This window comes from Sorex fumeus, unplaced genomic scaffold (genome assembly GCF_029834395.1).
Source record: "Sorex fumeus unplaced genomic scaffold, SorFum_2.1 ptg000042l, whole genome shotgun sequence".
Lineage (NCBI taxonomy): Eukaryota > Metazoa > Chordata > Mammalia > Eulipotyphla > Soricidae > Sorex > Sorex fumeus.
Window position 1 is genome coordinate 9,062,178 of NW_026606099.1, and position 15,431 is coordinate 9,077,608.

General features: G+C 56.4%; 1 protein-coding gene across 1 annotated transcript; it reads left to right on the forward strand.

The window, feature by feature from the left end:
* Positions 1-8,517: 8,517 nt before the first annotated feature.
* IGFBP6 (insulin like growth factor binding protein 6) lies at positions 8,518-14,752 on the forward strand (the record flags this gene model as incomplete). Its single annotated transcript, XM_056119998.1, has 4 exons — positions 8,518-8,851; positions 12,261-12,400; positions 12,488-12,607; positions 14,445-14,752. Coding segments are annotated over 4 exons (720 nt in total), but the record flags the coding sequence as incomplete, so codon positions are not given.
* Between the last annotated feature and the right edge of the window lie 679 nt (positions 14,753-15,431).

Here is a 15,431-nt window from a genome sequence, read left to right on the forward strand (position 1 = left end):
AGGCCCTTTGTACTCCCATATGAGAGAATCAGCTTGCTAATATCTATCCAAAATATCCCTCTGGGACTTTATTTTTTTGTCGATTTTTTTTATTATTATTATTTTGGTTTTTGTGCCATGCCCAGAGGTGCTAAGGGGCAGGATGGAGTCTGGCTGTTCCCAGCTCTTATATAGGTCCAGGGATCCAGCCCAGCTCTCACATATTATGAAATTAACCTGCTGTGTTATCTCTCTGGCTTACTTCTGGGATTTTAATTGAGATTACATCGACCGAGTTCGGTTCCTTGGCCCCTCTCAGAGAGCCCAGCAAGCTACCGAGAGTATCTCACCTGCACGGCAAAGCCTAGCAAGCTCCCTGTGACGTATTCGATATGCCAAACACAGTAACAACAAGTCTCACAATGTTACTGGGCCCACTTGAGCAAACCGATGAACAACGAGAGGACAGTGGCAGTGACAGTGACATTGAATCTATTGATTAATTTTAGAAAAATTTGTATTTTAGGAGTCCTAAATTTTATCTGGGGACTTGAGGCATACCCACTAGAGGTGCTCAGTGAACCACGGGGCCTGGCCAGCTTGCAGGCCTCCCGCATGCCAAGCACATGATCCTGCCTTTTATTCCTGGCTCTGCGCTCAGGGATCACACCTGCTGGGCTCAAAGGACCACATGGAGTGCGGGGGATTGAACTCGGGTCAGCTGCTTACAAGGCAAATGCTCTTCCCACTGTACTATGGCCCCAGTCCCAGGAATTAATGCCGTCAACCCAGGTTCAAACCCTGGCACCCCATGGGGTTCCCTGCGCCTTGCCAGGCAAGATCCCTGAGCAGAGTCAGCAGTAAGCCCTGAGCACCACCAGGTGCGGCGTCCTTCAAAATTCTGTGGGGCCTCCTAAATAGTGCACAGGAAGTCCAGGTACCCCACCAGCAATTCTCAGCCAAGCTGGTCCCTGACTCAGTGCACGGGCCCAAGAACATGGTGCTGTTTGGGCCCTACAGTGCCAGGAATACCCAGCTGCTGGAGGCCTCCAGTGGTGTTCCCAGAGAGGCTCTGGGGACCAGATGGTAGCTTGACTCGAACCCAGGTTGCACACACACTAACCACACTTACCACTGTTTTATTTCCCTGCGCCTGTACTTCTATTTTATTAAAAAAAAAAATTGGTTGGGTCACACCCAAAGATGCTCAGGGCTTATTCCTGGCTCGTTGCTCAGGGATGACTCCTAGACCTGTTATTATTAGTAGAAGTACAATAATAAAAATTATTATTATTATTATTATTATTTTGTTTCTGGGCCCTTCCCAGAAGTACTCAGGAGCTACTTGTTCAGTGCTTAGGGGTCACTCTTGGCAGTGCCCAGGAGACTATAAATTGTCATAAATTGAACCCAGAACTCCTGCATGCAAACCATGTGCTCACCAGCAGTGCTCAGGGCTTGCTCCTGGCTCTGTGCTCAGGGATCGTTCCTGGCAAGGCTTGGGGGGACTAAATGTCGTGCTGAAGATCATACCTAGGTCAGCTACATTTTAAGTGTTATTTCAAATTTCCATTTCTAATTATCCTTTGGTGCTACATAGAAATACAATTTCTAAAGGTTTCGATGCATGAAATGTCATTGCTACCTCACTAAACTTACTCTGGTTGCTTAATGTTAAATTCTAGGCCCTCAGTCCCAAATTTGGTTCATTGATTTATTTTTGGTTTTGGGTCATACTTAGTAGTGCTCAGGGTACCAGGTGTGGTTCGGCGACTGAACGGGGATCAGCCGCATGCGAGGCAAGTGAAGTGCTTTACCCGCTGGACTTTCTCTTCAGTTCTCAGCCCAATTTTTTAGGGAGAAAAGCATTTCAGAGTCGTTGTTGAATGAATGAATTTAATTTTATTGTTGCTTTTGGAATGACGGGTCTTTGGCACATACCTGGCGTGGGGCTTACACGTGTGTGTGTGTGTGTGTGTGTGTGTGTGTGTGCGCGCGCGCGCAGGCCACACGCAGCAGTGTTTGGAGGCATACTTCTGGCCTGTGCTTAGGGCGTTACTCCTGGCTATGTGGTACTTGATGAATCCTGTGGTGCCAAGAATAGAACCTGGGCCCTCTACATGCAAAACATATGCTCAGCCTACAGAGACATCTCCCCTGCATAGAATCATACTTCTTCTTCTTCTTTTATTTTTTTGGTCTATTGTTAGATCATATCTGGTGGTGCTCAGAGGTTAGTCCTGGCTCTGTGCTCAGGGATCATTTCCAGCAAGGCTTGGGGAATCACACGGGGTGCCAGGGACTTACAGGGTCAACCTTGTACAAGGCAGGCATCTTAACCCCTCTTTTATCTGTCCAGCCTTCCACTCCTTTAGGAACTGATGTTTTGCCATGGTCCAGGTAATTTTCTTCAACAGCTTTGCCAGAGGGGCCAGAGAGATAGTACAGTGGGTAGGGTGCTTGCTTGGCACAGGCCAACTTAGGGTCAATCCCCAGCACCCCATATGGTCCTTCGAGCCCACCAAGAGTGATCCCTGAGCACAGAGCGAGAGTATGCCCTGAGTACCTCTGGATGTGCCCCCTCCCCCCAAAAAAAAACAAAACAAAAAACTCCAGCTATGCCAGAGACCAGCTGCAGTGAGGTCAGACTGACCTGCCCACAGGAAGAACCCAGACTTCCAACAGCCCCAGGCAGCCTTTGGAAAGCACCCAAACCTAGGCCTGGGTCTCCTCAGCATTCCTAAAAGCAAAGAAGAGGCCTCGTCCCTTCATGACTCACCTCAAATTATTTATCTGTGATTTTATTAGCTACTTTCTAACGCCGTTCCTGTCCACGGTCACCCTACCCTGAACAGGCCTGATCTTGTTGATCTTCTTCCCTTTTTCAGTCTGTGTGCATTGAGATACATTCTTGAATTTATTCTCATCTATCTCCAACATAAATCAACAGAGAGAGACAGAGACAGAGACAGAGACAGAGACAGAGGCAGGCTAGGGGGAATGTGTCTGGAGGGAAATTGGGAACATCGGTGGTGGGAAATGTACACTGATGGAGGGATGGGTGTTGGAACATTGTATGACTGAAACCCGACCATGAACAGCTTTATAACTGTGCGTTTCATGATTCAATTAAAAAAAAATCTCTCCTGGGCAAGAGCAATAGTGTAGTGGGTTGGGCTCTTGCCTTGCATATAATCAACCCAGGTTCGATCCCTGGCATCTCCATCGGTCCCCCGGACCCCCGTGGATCCCTGAGCACAGAGCCAGGAATAAGCTGTGAGCATTGCCAAGGGTGACAAAAAAAAACAACAACAACAGAACAATCAAACTAACAAAGCACAACCTCTCCTGAGCTCAAGAAATTACACGTGGTTTGAGTATTTCGAGAATTTAGTAAACAAGTCTGTGTTTAACTTATCCAGCACTTGTTTTCCTAAATAATCAGAGTTTTCCTGCGGCAGCTCTCAGAATGCAGGGAGTGAGCCCCCAGCGTCTAGCTGTGTGGCCTTTGGCATGGTATTTAACCTCCCTGATCCGTCAGCTCCTCTGCCAGAGACGGCAACGGAACAGTGTGAGAATTGTCCACAAAATAAATAAGCGTTCGATGAACTTGAGTTGAATCCGAGCCTCTCGGTCTCCTCTTCAGAGTGAAGAGCCTTCATCTGTTTGCCTAACTCACCCCACCCCAACATTGCCTTCCTCGGGATCTTTTCCAGTCCAAGGAGGTCTTCCAAAGCTCAGAGTTCCAGCTGTGAACACAGCAGTTTTGAGCCAGTATACTGAGGACACTGTGTGGGCCGGGAACGGAGTTGGATGCTTCAATCATTCATTCAACAAATACTGAGCACATTTGTGTGGGCTGGGAACTGAGTGAGCTACTTCATTCATTCATTCAACAATTCCACTAACACTGAGTATATGTGTGCATCAGGAGTTGAGTTTGATCCTTCATTCATTATGGAAAAAGAAATCACTGTGCGTCTGTCAGAGAGGTCGGTGGGCTGCGGGCACGCTTTACCTATAGGAATCCTCTTTTCGATCCCTAGCACTGCGGGTTCCCCCGTACACTGCCAGGAGTGGCCTCACAGCACTAAAGCAGGGACTAGCTCCTAGCACCACGGAGAATGATCCAAAAACCAAGACCAGAAATCACTGAGTACCGGCCAGAGACATAGCTCCAAGGGCTGAGTGCCAGTATGCTTTGTTTGCAGGACACCCAGGATTGACCCTTAGCACCGCAGAGTCCCCAAGCACCACCAGCAGGGACCCCTGAGCAGGAAGCTCAGAGTAGCTCTTGAGTATTGGTGGGTCTGGCCCAAAAAGTCAAAAAGAAAGAATGAATTATCTCTGATACTCGTAATAATTCTATAAAGTAGGGAAGCTGGAGCACTAGTATAGATAGTGGGTAGGGTGTTTGCCATGCACGTAGCCTACTGGGGTCTGGTCCCTGGCATCCCATGTGATCCCCAAGCACTCATAGGAGTTTGGTGAGTACACTTGGGGGTGATACTGGAGTAACCCTTGAGTATCACTGGATGGGGTAAAAATTAATTAATTAGGGGGCCGGAGCGATAGCACAGCGGGTAGGGCGTTTGCCTTGCACGCAGCTGACCCGGGTTCGATCCCCGGCATCCCATATGGTCCCCCAAGAACCACCAGGAGTAATTCCTGAGTGCAAAGCCAGGAGTAACCTCCGAGCATTGCTGGGTGTGACCCCCCCCTCCAAAAAAGGGAAAATAAATAAATAAATTGGTTTCTTAAAAAAATTTTTTTTAAAAGATTAATTAATTAATTAGGCAGATATAGCCACACCATTTTATAGAGAGATAATAGAGGATGTGAATCTTGTTTCTTAGGGTGGGTTTGGGTTTCTATTTTCTTTCTTGTGTGTGTGTGTGTGTGTGTGTGTGTGTGTGTGTGTGCTTGAGCCGCACCTGGTGATGCTCAGGGCTTACTCCTGGCTCTCCGTGCTCAGGGATCACTCCTGGCAGGACCAGGGATTGAAACCAGGTCAGCCACATCCGAGGCAACCACCCCATCTGCTGTACTATGGGCCAGCATTAGCCGACCCGCCTCCCTGCTCTCTGCGGTCAGATCGGTGGCAGCAGATACCAAGCAGCCTGTTTGCTCCCACTTATTAACTCCCCCCCATCAGCCCCTCGCACACCAGGTGGGCCCCCAAACAAGGAACAAGCAACAGTGGGCCAGAGAGATAGCACAGTGGACAAGGCGTTTGCCTTGCATGCAACAGACTGGAGTTCGATCCCTGGTACCACACCTGGTCTGAGCACCGACCGGAGTGATCCCTGAGTACAGAGGCAAGGAGAAAGCCCTGAACACAGCCAGGTGTGACCCCCTCCCAAAAAAGGGAGGAAAAAGAACAGAAAAAAAGCAACAACTGTAAAATGCTCTAGAAATCCAAGCCTGTGAGCACGCTCGGTGCCCTCAGCTTCAGGCCACGTCCAGTAGTGGTTCTAATCTTCTCTAGCCCTTCTGTGACTATGCCAGCCCTGTTTTTCCTAAGACTCCACACTTTTGTTTTATTTCATTTTGGGGTTTGTTTTTCGTTTGGTCCGTTGGTTTTTGTTCTTTTTTTTCCCTTTTTTTGGGGGGTCACACCCGGCGATCCACAGGGGTTACTCCTGGCTCTGCACTCAGGAGTTACTCCTGGCGGTGCTCGGGGGACCATAGGGGATGCTGGGAATCGAACCCGGGTCGGCCGCCTGCAAGGCAAATGCCCTACCCACTGTGCTATCGCTCCAGCCCCTGTTCTTTAGACCACACCTGGCGGTGCTCAGGGCTTACTCTTGGCTCTGCGTTCAGGGATCACTCCTGCTGGGCTCCGGGGACCATAAGGGGTGTCAGGAATCAAACCCGGGTTGGCTACGTACAAGGCAAGCGTCCCACTGCCATGCGATAGCTCAGTCCCAGACTGGACACCTTAAGGGTCTGGTAATCCCCTTCCCCTCCTTGATCTCAAAAAGAAGTTACCACCTGGGGGTGCCATTGATCTAGGGCCCCTAGTTGGTTCCCGAGCCCTGTTAGGAGTGATCCCTGAGCTCATCGCAAGGAGTAAGGCCTGGAGAAAACTAATCAGAAGTCAGCCAAGCAGGAGATAGATCATCAGAACAGAGTGGAATGTGCAACAGGAAGAAGGCCCGGTAGAGTTTAACTTATGGAAAAGTTGAAATAGCAGCTCACATTGCTTCGCCTTTCTGCAGCCCTGGCAGGAGCAAGGCTCTCTCGAGCAGAGGCGTCAAGAGGGCCCAGGGTTTGTATCTTGGCCCACACTCCACCCTGAGGGCCGTAGTGTGTTCCAGGTGCTGAGAGGGGCAGGCGCCCCTCCAAAGGAAGAGAAAGCGGGGTCCGGTTAGACCCTCACACTGCCTGTGCCCAGCTCTTGGGGTCCCTGCTGGAGCGGTGGAAAAAAGTGGAGAACGGGAAGTATCTTGCAGGGTGCTGGGTACTGTGAGAGCGCAGCCCACACCCCAAACCCCACCCCCCACCTCAGACTAGAGGGAAGAACTGGCCAGAGAGGTGGAAGTCTAGAAGTCTTTTTTTCCTTTTTGGGTCATACCCGGCGAAGCACAGGGTTTACTCCTGGCTCTGCACTCAGGAATTACCCCTGGCGGTGCTCAGGGGACCCTATGGGGTGCTGGGAATCGAACCCGGGTCGACCGCGTGCAAGGCAAACGCCCTACCCACTGTGCTATTGCTCCTGCCCCGAAGTCTAGAAGTCTTAGGGGAAGCCAGTGAGGGTGGCAGTGTGATGTGGAAGGCACAAAAAGGAATTTGCAAAGGCAGTATTGAGAAGGGAAGGGTGGGAGGGGTAGCTGGCAGAGTACAGAGCTTTGCTGCACCATAACCTACAAAGAAAAAGCAAAAGAGCATTAAAAAAGCCACATTTGGGGCTGGAGCCATAGGACAGTGGGTAGGGCGTTTGCCTTGCACATGGCCGACTTGGGTTCGATTCCCAGCACCCCATATGGTCCCCTGAGCACCGCCAGGGGTAATTCCTGAGTGCAGAGTCAGGAGTAGCCACTGTGCATCGCCAGGTGTGACCCAAAAAGCAAAAAACAAAGAAAAGAAAAGGAAAGGAAAGAAAAGAAAAGAAAAGAAAAGAAAAGAAAAGAAAAGGAAAGAAAAGAAAAGCCTCATTTGGGGCCAGAGCAATAGTACGGCAGGAAGGGCACTGACCTCGCACACAGCCAACTTGGGTTTGAGCCCTGACATCCCATATGGTCCTCCGAGCGCTGCCAGGGGTAATTCCTGAGTGCAGAGCCAGGAGGACCCTGAGCTTCACCGGGTGAGATCCAAAAAGCAGGAAAAAAAAAGCCACACGGGGAACCTGCAACAAGCACAATTGTCTCTTCCTCACCCAACCGGCCACAAAACTTGCTGGGGCCCAGGAGAAAAGGCCTAGCCAGAGCCTCACGCTGGGCAAAGTAGTGATGAGGGTTTGGGAAACAGGAAGGGAGCTTGGGGGAGAGATCAGAGAGCCTCTGCCCCTCTGCGAGGGGTGGCTCCCTCTCTGCCAAGCCCTTCTCCCCGACAACAGGTGGTGTCGGAGACACAGGTCCCCAATTTTGAGCCCTAACGTCCCTCCCAGGGCAGCCCTGGGGGACAGAACTGGAAAGAAGGTGCTTTTGCCTTTGTCTGATCTAAGGACTCAGGAAGTCCTTCCTGGACTTCCATTCTGGGGGTCCAGAATGTCATATGGCCCCTGCGTTTGCTCCTTTTAGGAAAGTGTGAGAAGGCCTCTGTTGCCTAAGCCTGCAGGGTGGGGTCTGCCTTCTCCCCCACCAGGAATCTGGGTGTGTGGAGCGCTGGGGCTGGGCAGGGGTACAGCCAGGCAGTGGGCACAGACCCAATGAGGAACAGGGGCCAGGGGAGGGCCGGGTCTCCTGGCAGCTGTCCCCAAGAGCGCTGATGTTGGACCCCGTCATTCCGGGGACCCCCAAGCCCCATCCCCACTCTCTCCCCGTGCAGGCTGGACCTCCCTACAGTCCCCTGGCACTCAGGGCCTGCCGGGGTTCCCGCACTAGCTGCGGCCCCGATGCCCTCAGCGTGGCCCTCACCCCCAGCCTTCTCGGGGCTTCCCAGAGCCCCCTCTGTCCTCCCCTGGGCCCCCTCTCCTCGCTGCCCCCCTGCACCCCGCCCTCCCACACGGGACCGAGGCCTCCCCCTGCCCCGCCCTCCCTCCCTCCGGCCAGCTGTCCGGCTCCCCAATTCTGGGCGAGATTCCCGGGATGCAAGAAAAATCCCGGTCATTTGGGAAATCAGCCCAAACTGGAGAGGGAGGGGAGAGGGAAGAGGGGGCAGGACCTGGGTGGGGGGCGGGGGTGCAGCCCTGCAGTCCCACCCAGCGTGGGGAATGCCCCGGCCTCCTCCCGCTCCCACCCCCCTTCACCTGGCTCTTAAAGGGCCCGGCCCCCCGCCGGCGGCTACTTAAGGCCGAGGGGCTGCGGCGGCGGCCGCATTTGCGCCGGGTGGCTGGGACGCGCGTGGACGGGGTGGACGTGCTGACCATGACCCCCCTCCGGGCTGCTGCCGCCCCTGCTGCTGCTGCTGTCTCTGCTGCTCGCCGCCCACCCGGGGGGCACCGTGGCCCGCTGCCCAGGCTGCGGCCCAGGGGCGCCGGCGGCCGCGGCGGGCTGTCCCGGGGGCTGCGTGGAGGAGGCGGACGCGGGGCCGCCCGAGGAAGAGTGTGCGGAAGCCGGCGGCTGCCGCAGGCGGGAGGGGCAGCAGTGCGGGGTCTACACCCCGAACTGCGCCCCGGGCCTGCAGTGCCACCCACCCGAGGACGAACCCGCGCCGCTGCGGGCGCTGCTGCAGGGCCGCGGGCGCTGCGTCCGGGCGCGCGCGCCCTCGGGTGAGTCCGCGCCCCGCCCCCGCCACGCCCCCCGGGCCCCGCAGCTCCCGAGGGTCCCGCGGGACCCGGGGTCTGCGAGCTGGCCCCCACCCCGCGCCCCGCCGCGCCCTCATCTGCGAGGACGACGACGGGGACGCGCGGGGACAGGCGCGGGGCGGGCGTGGGGTGGGGGGCAGCGCAGGGGCCAGCTCGCAGGGCCTGGTTTGTCTGTTTGGGGACCACTCAGGACCTGCTCCTGGCTCCGGGGTCACTCCTGACGGGGGCTCAGGACATCTGGGGTGCCTGGGACCAAATCCCGGTGGGCGCGCGCAAGGCAAGCATCTCTGGGCCTCTCAGGCCGGTCCCCCCTACTTTCTCGGGATGTGGGGGGACGGAGGGGGTTTGAGCCACGCTGCGTGCCAAAGGGGGCCCTGGACCAAGCTGGAGGTAGACTAGCAGCTCCCAGTTCGAGAAAGGGGGAGGGAACCCCAATATCCCAAACCCTGCACTCGGAGGAGAAGAAGAACTCCTCTTCTCGGTACCAGGCAGTGCAGAGCACCCTGGGGTGTAGGGACACTCCCAACTCAGCCTAGAGTCCAGGGAGTGGGAGCGGCAGACAGAGAGGAGCAGACAGAGCAGGCTTTAAGTTGCTCCAAGGCCAGATAGATCGTACCGTGGGCCGAGTGTCTGCTGCACAGCCTAGCCCAGTCCCATTCCCGGCACTGATGGGGTCCCCTGAGCAGGCCAGGAGTGTTCCCTGCACACAGACCCAGGAGCAGAGGAATAGCTCCAAGCACAGCTGGGCGTGCCCCCCACCCCCCAAAAAAGTTTCTCAGAACCCTGTGCTCACCCCCTGGCCCCACCCCAGGGAGAAGACTACTAGGTAGGACCAGAGCAAGTAAAGAATTCAAAAGTGGGGGTGGGGCTGGATAGGGCTTTTGTCTTGCTCCTAGCCTGTGGCACTGTCGCACTGTCCTCCCGTTGTCCATCGATTTGTTCATCCATTTGCTCCAGCGGGCACCAGTAACGTCACACAACAAATTGAGAGACTTGTTGTTACTGTGCTTGGCATATCGAATACATCACGGGTGGCTTCCCAGGCTCTGCCATGCGGGCGAGATACTCTCGGTAGCTTGCCGGGCTCTCCGAGAGGGGTGGAGGAATCGAACCCGGCTCGGCCATGTCAGCCGTGTGCAAGGCAAACGCCTTCCCGGCTGTGCTATCGCTCCAGCCCCCCACATATGGTCCCCCAGCGCTGAACACCGCCAGGAGTGATTCCTGAATGCAGAGCCAGGAGAAACCCCTGAGCACGGCAGGATGTGGCCCCCAAACAAAACCAAACAAAAAAGACAGCCCCCCACCCCACCCCAGAGGTGGTGCCAGAGTTCCTAGTTTCTCTCATGAAAGGATGGGAAATTAACTCGGAGTTTCTTTCAACTGATTGGGTTCGTGCTGCCGGGGATCCTTGTAGGGGGGTCCTTGTAGAAAGGGTGACTATGGGGGCCGGCGTGATAGTACAGCCGGGTGGGCGCTGGCCCTGCACGTGGCCAGGACAGGTTCCATCCCTGGCATCCTGTATGGGCCCCCAGGCACCTCCAGGAGTGATCCCTGAGCGCAGGGCCAGGAGTAAGCCCTGATCAGTGCTGGGAGTGGTCGCAAAACAAAAAAAGAGAAGGTGACTGTGGGTCCGAGGCAGCAGGGAGCAACGGTCAGGCAGGTCGGCTGGAGAGGTGGGGGTGCGGGTAAGGTCCGAGGGGTGGGAGGAAGGGGGATCAGAAGAGAGACTGCAGAGGAAATGCCTTTGGCTGTGCATCGAGAGACAGCGGTCCAGGTTTGAGGGCCAGGGACCTCCGCCAGCTAGTGTTTGGGCCATGAGGGAAGAGAGGGTCCCTCGAGGATCTCAGGGTCTCATTTTACAGCGGGGGTAAATTCCAAGCAGTGCCTGCTCCTCCCAGCCGGCCTTTTCCTCCCCAGTCCTGGCCTTTCCCAAGGCCCCCGGACTCTCTGTGCGAGGCTCTGTCCAGAGCCGGGAGCCAGCCAGCAGTCTGTGGGCTGGAAGCCCTGGGCAGCCTCTTCCCAGTGGGTCCTGCCTCTGGGCTGGAATCCATGTGCTCCTGGGACTGAGCCGCAGGGCACCGGCAGGGTGAGGTCCCTACTGCAGTGTCCCCAGAGTCGCCACGTCTCAAGCCTGGTCGGGTGGACTGAGTCACAGGAGGGTCACAGCAGGGACATACATTCCACTTGGGTCCCTGCTGACCCTCTCGGGGCTGTTCCTCCTGTGTCCTGCCCTGCTCCGCCACCTGCTGGCTGCTGGTGGAACATCCCAGTCCTTCCGCCCCAAGTCGCCTCTGGTCTCCTGTTCTTTTTTTTTTTTTTTTTTTTTTTTGCTTTTTGGGTCACACCCGGCGATGCTCAGGGGCCACTCCTGGCAGTGCTCAGTGGACTATATGGGATGCTTGGATTCTAACCCAGGTCGGCCACGTGCAAGGCAAACGCCCTACCCGACCCGCTGCGCTATCGCTCAGCCCCACCTGATGTTTTTTGTTTGTTTGTTTGTTTTCTTTTTGGGTCACACCTGGCGATGCACAGGGGTTACTCCTGGCTCTGCACTCAGGAATTACTCCTGGCGGTGCTCAGGGGACCCTATGGGATGCTGGAAGTTTAACCCGGTTCGGTTGCCTGCAAGGCAAACGCCCTACCCGCTGTGCTATCTCCCCAGCCCCGTGATGTTTTGTTTTGTTTTGTTTTGTTTTTCTTTTTGGGTCACACCTAGCTTTGCACAGGGGTTCCTCCTGGCTCATGCACTCAGGAATTACTCCTGGCAGTGCTCAGAGGACCCTATGGGATGCTGAAATCGAACCCGGGTCAGCCGCGTGCAAGGCAAACGCCCTACCCGCTGTGCTATCTCTCCAGCCCCGTTATGTTATTTTTCTTTCTTCACAATTCCTGCTTCCCAAATAAAGCCTGCAAGTTAGGGGGCTTGGGGAAACCGCGGAGAGAGCACTTGCCTTGCACACAGATCCTGGTCTGATCCCAGCACTGCCTAGGGTCTCTGGATTCCACCAAGAGCCCAAAACCCAAAACACCGAGGGTGTTTGTTGGCTGGTGGGGATATGGCTCAGTGGTGAGTGCAGGCCTTGCCCACATGAGGTCCTGGCTTGGATCCCCCACACAGGGTGGGGGGGATGCAGAAGGGGGGAATGAGTGTGGCCGGAAACAAAAGCGCTTAGCCCGAAGATGCGGACCAAAAGCAAAGTCGCAAAGAAGAAACGGAGGCCAAGTGGAGCCAGGTTCTAACCCCGCCAAACTCGGACCTCTCGGATCCATTCCCTCGCCAGCCGGGCTGAGCAGGGGAGGTTCCCTGCTCGGCTCTGGTCTTTGGCACCTGCTGACCTCTGACCCTCCTGCCCTGCTTCCTCTCACGCCCCAGGGGAGAGCCCCAAGGAGGGTAAGCACCAAGCAGGCTCTTCTCGCCACCACGACGGGAACCGCAGAGACCAGCAGAGGAACTCGGGACCCTCCACCTTGCCCACCCGCCCCAACCCTGGGGGCGTCCAAGACACAGAAATGGTGCGTTGGGGCTGTCGGGGAAGGGGACGCCCACCTGAGGCTGCTCCCCTGGACTGGGGCGCCCCTGAGCCGCGACTCCTCCTGCAGGGCCCCTGCCGCAGGCATCTGGACTCGGTGCTGCAGCAGCTCCACACCGAGGTCTTCCGAGGGGCTCACACCCTCTACGTGCCCAACTGCGACCATCGGGGCTTCTACCGGAAGCGACAGGTGGGGCATCACCTCTCACCCCCTACTCCCTCCGCAGGACTGGGAGGGGAGGAGGGGGCAGGCTGACAAGGTGCCAAGAACGAGATGCTGCCTTTAGGGGCCACCCAGAGAGACAGCACAGCAGCGGGGAGCACTGGCCTTGCCCATGGCATCTGTCCCGGCACTGTCTAGGAGCCCTGAGCACTGCCGGGGTGACCCCTGAGCTCAGAGTCAGAAGTAAGCCCTGGGCCCAGCTGGACGAGGCCCCCAGAGAAAAAGATCCTGAGAACTAGGACCGAGGGCTGAGCGTGTGCTGGGCCTTCGGAGACCAGGGCGCGCTCCCTGGCACTGCCTGGCACCTGAGCACTGCTGGGCGTGGCTCCCACATAAGAAAGCCAAGAGGAGGGGCGGCAGCCGAGCTAGGTAGATTGCAACCTCAAGCTTGCCGGGAGGAACTGTGACAGGCAGGGGGCTGGGGTCCGGGGCAGCTCCTGAGGATGCAGACCCTTAGATAAGCTGCTGCAGTGGCACCAGGGGTAGGGCAGTCGCCTGGCATGCCGCTAGCCTGAGCTTAATCCCCAGCACAGTCTGCGATGCCCTGAGCCCGGCTGAGATCCCCGAGCACAGCCAGGGGGAGCCCCGAAGCAAAACAAACAAAAGGTTGCAGGGGCGGGCGCGACGGTGGAGCAGGTAGGGCACTCAAGCAGCTGACTGGGGCTCGATCCCTGGCATCCCATATGGTCCCAGAGCACTGCCAGGAATTTAAGCGCAGAGACTGGAGTGACCTCTGGAGAGGTTGTCCATTGGGCAGGACGCTTGCCTTGCCAGTCCAGGTTCAGTCCCAGGAGTACAGGGCACTGAGCCCACCAGGAGTGATTCCTGAGCACAGAGCCAGGAGGCGCCAGGAGCACAGCTGGGTGTGGCCCCAAATACCCACACAGAAAAAAAAAATGGAGCAACTGGATATTGCTGGATGTGGCCCTACTAAAAGCTGCAGGCCAGGGACCACCCCACAGAGAGAGAGAGAGAGAGAGAGAGAGAGAGAGAGAGAGAGAGAGAGAGAGATGGGCCGGGGTCACTTAGAGAGAGAGACAGACAGACAGAGATGGGCCAAGGGCCATCACTTAGAGAGAGACAGACAGACAGACAGACAGAGATGGGCCAAGGGCCACCACTTAGAGAGAGAGAGAGAGAGAGACAGACAGACAGACAGACAGACAGAGATGGGCCAAGGGCCAACCACTTAGAGAGAGAGAGAGAGAGAGATGGACCGGGGTCATCTACTTAGAGAGAGAGAGACAGACAGACAGACAGACAGACAGACAGACAGAGATGGGCCAGGGGCTACCCACTTGGAGAGAGAGAGATGGGCCAGTGGCCACCTACTTAGAAAGAGAGAGAGAGAGAGAGAGAGAGAGATGGGTCAGGGACCACCTACTTAGAAAGAGAGAGAGAGAGAGAGGGAGAGAGAGAGAGAGAGAGAGAGATGGGTCAGGGGCCACCTACTTAGAAAGAGAGAGAGACAGACAGAGATGGGCCAAGGGCCACCCACTTAGAGAGAGGGAGAGAGAGAGATGGACCAGGGGCCACCACACTTGAAACTCAGCCCTGCCATGTTAGCCTGAAGAGTCGCTGTTGCTGGAAGGTGGGGGGGGGGGGGGGGGGGGAGGGAGTGGGGGGGGCATCCTGCCCTGCCAGGCCAAGCCAGCGCCCAGCCCTCTGAGCTGTGTCCTGCCCCCGTATCCTGTCGTGGCTGAAGATGAGGACTGCGGGGGGAGGGCGAGGCGGGCGCTGCAGGGAGCCGCCCTGTCCCGGGGAGCCCTGGGCGCTGCCTCTCACCCACTTCCTCTCTCCCCAGTGCCGCTCCTCCCAGGGCCAGCGCCGAGGGCCCTGCTGGTGTGTGGACCGGATGGGCCAGCCTCTGCCGGGGTCCTCTGAAGGCCACGGAAACTCCCCCTGCACCAGCGCCGGGAGCAGCGGCTGAGGCTGCGGGGGCCGTGGGGGCGCGGCGGGGCCACTGGCCGGAGCCTTTGTCGAGGGATGAGTAACTCCAGCCCTGAGCCCCACATCTACCCGCTTCATGCCTTCCCCGCTGTCCCCGTACCCCGGGCCCGCTCGCGTGGCAAGAGTGTGCGTGCAGTTTGGGGTACCAATAAAGCAGTGTGGGGTGCCTGGCCTACATCTCTGTGTCTCCTTCTCACATTCCTGGAGCCCCAGGCCCTCCCCACCCCCAGTCCTGGCCCCACAGGACTGTGAACCACGAGGGCAGCCCCTCCAGAGCACCCCACACCCCGTAGCAGGGTGACACAAATGGGTTGGGGGTCACCACTCAGTCTGGATTGTCACCTGGCTTCTAACTGATCTTCGGACACAGGGGAAGTGGAAACTTTATTATTATTTTTTTTGTTCTGTTTTGTTTTTGCTTTTTGGGTCATACCCGGCGATGCACAGGGGTTCCTCCTGGCTCTGCACTCAGGAATTACCCCTGGCGGTGCTCGGGGGACCATATGGGATGCTGGGAATCGAACTCGGGTTGGCAACGTGCAAGGCAAAAGCCCTACCTGCTGTGCTATCACTCCAAGGGAAGTGGAAACTTTAATGGTTGATCCCATCTACAGCCTGGCAGGAGAGAGTTGGGAAAGTACTTCTTCCTTACTTCCCACTGAAACAGGGAAGAGTCTGCACTCCGAGGGCAGGCCGGCCCCGGGCCTTCCCCAGAACTCCCTCCCCTTTTTTTTTTTTTTAATTTTTATTAGTGAGACATCATGAGGTACAGTTGTAGACTTACAAATTTTTATGCTTGGGTTTCAATTATACAATGATTAAGTACCCATCCCTCCACCAG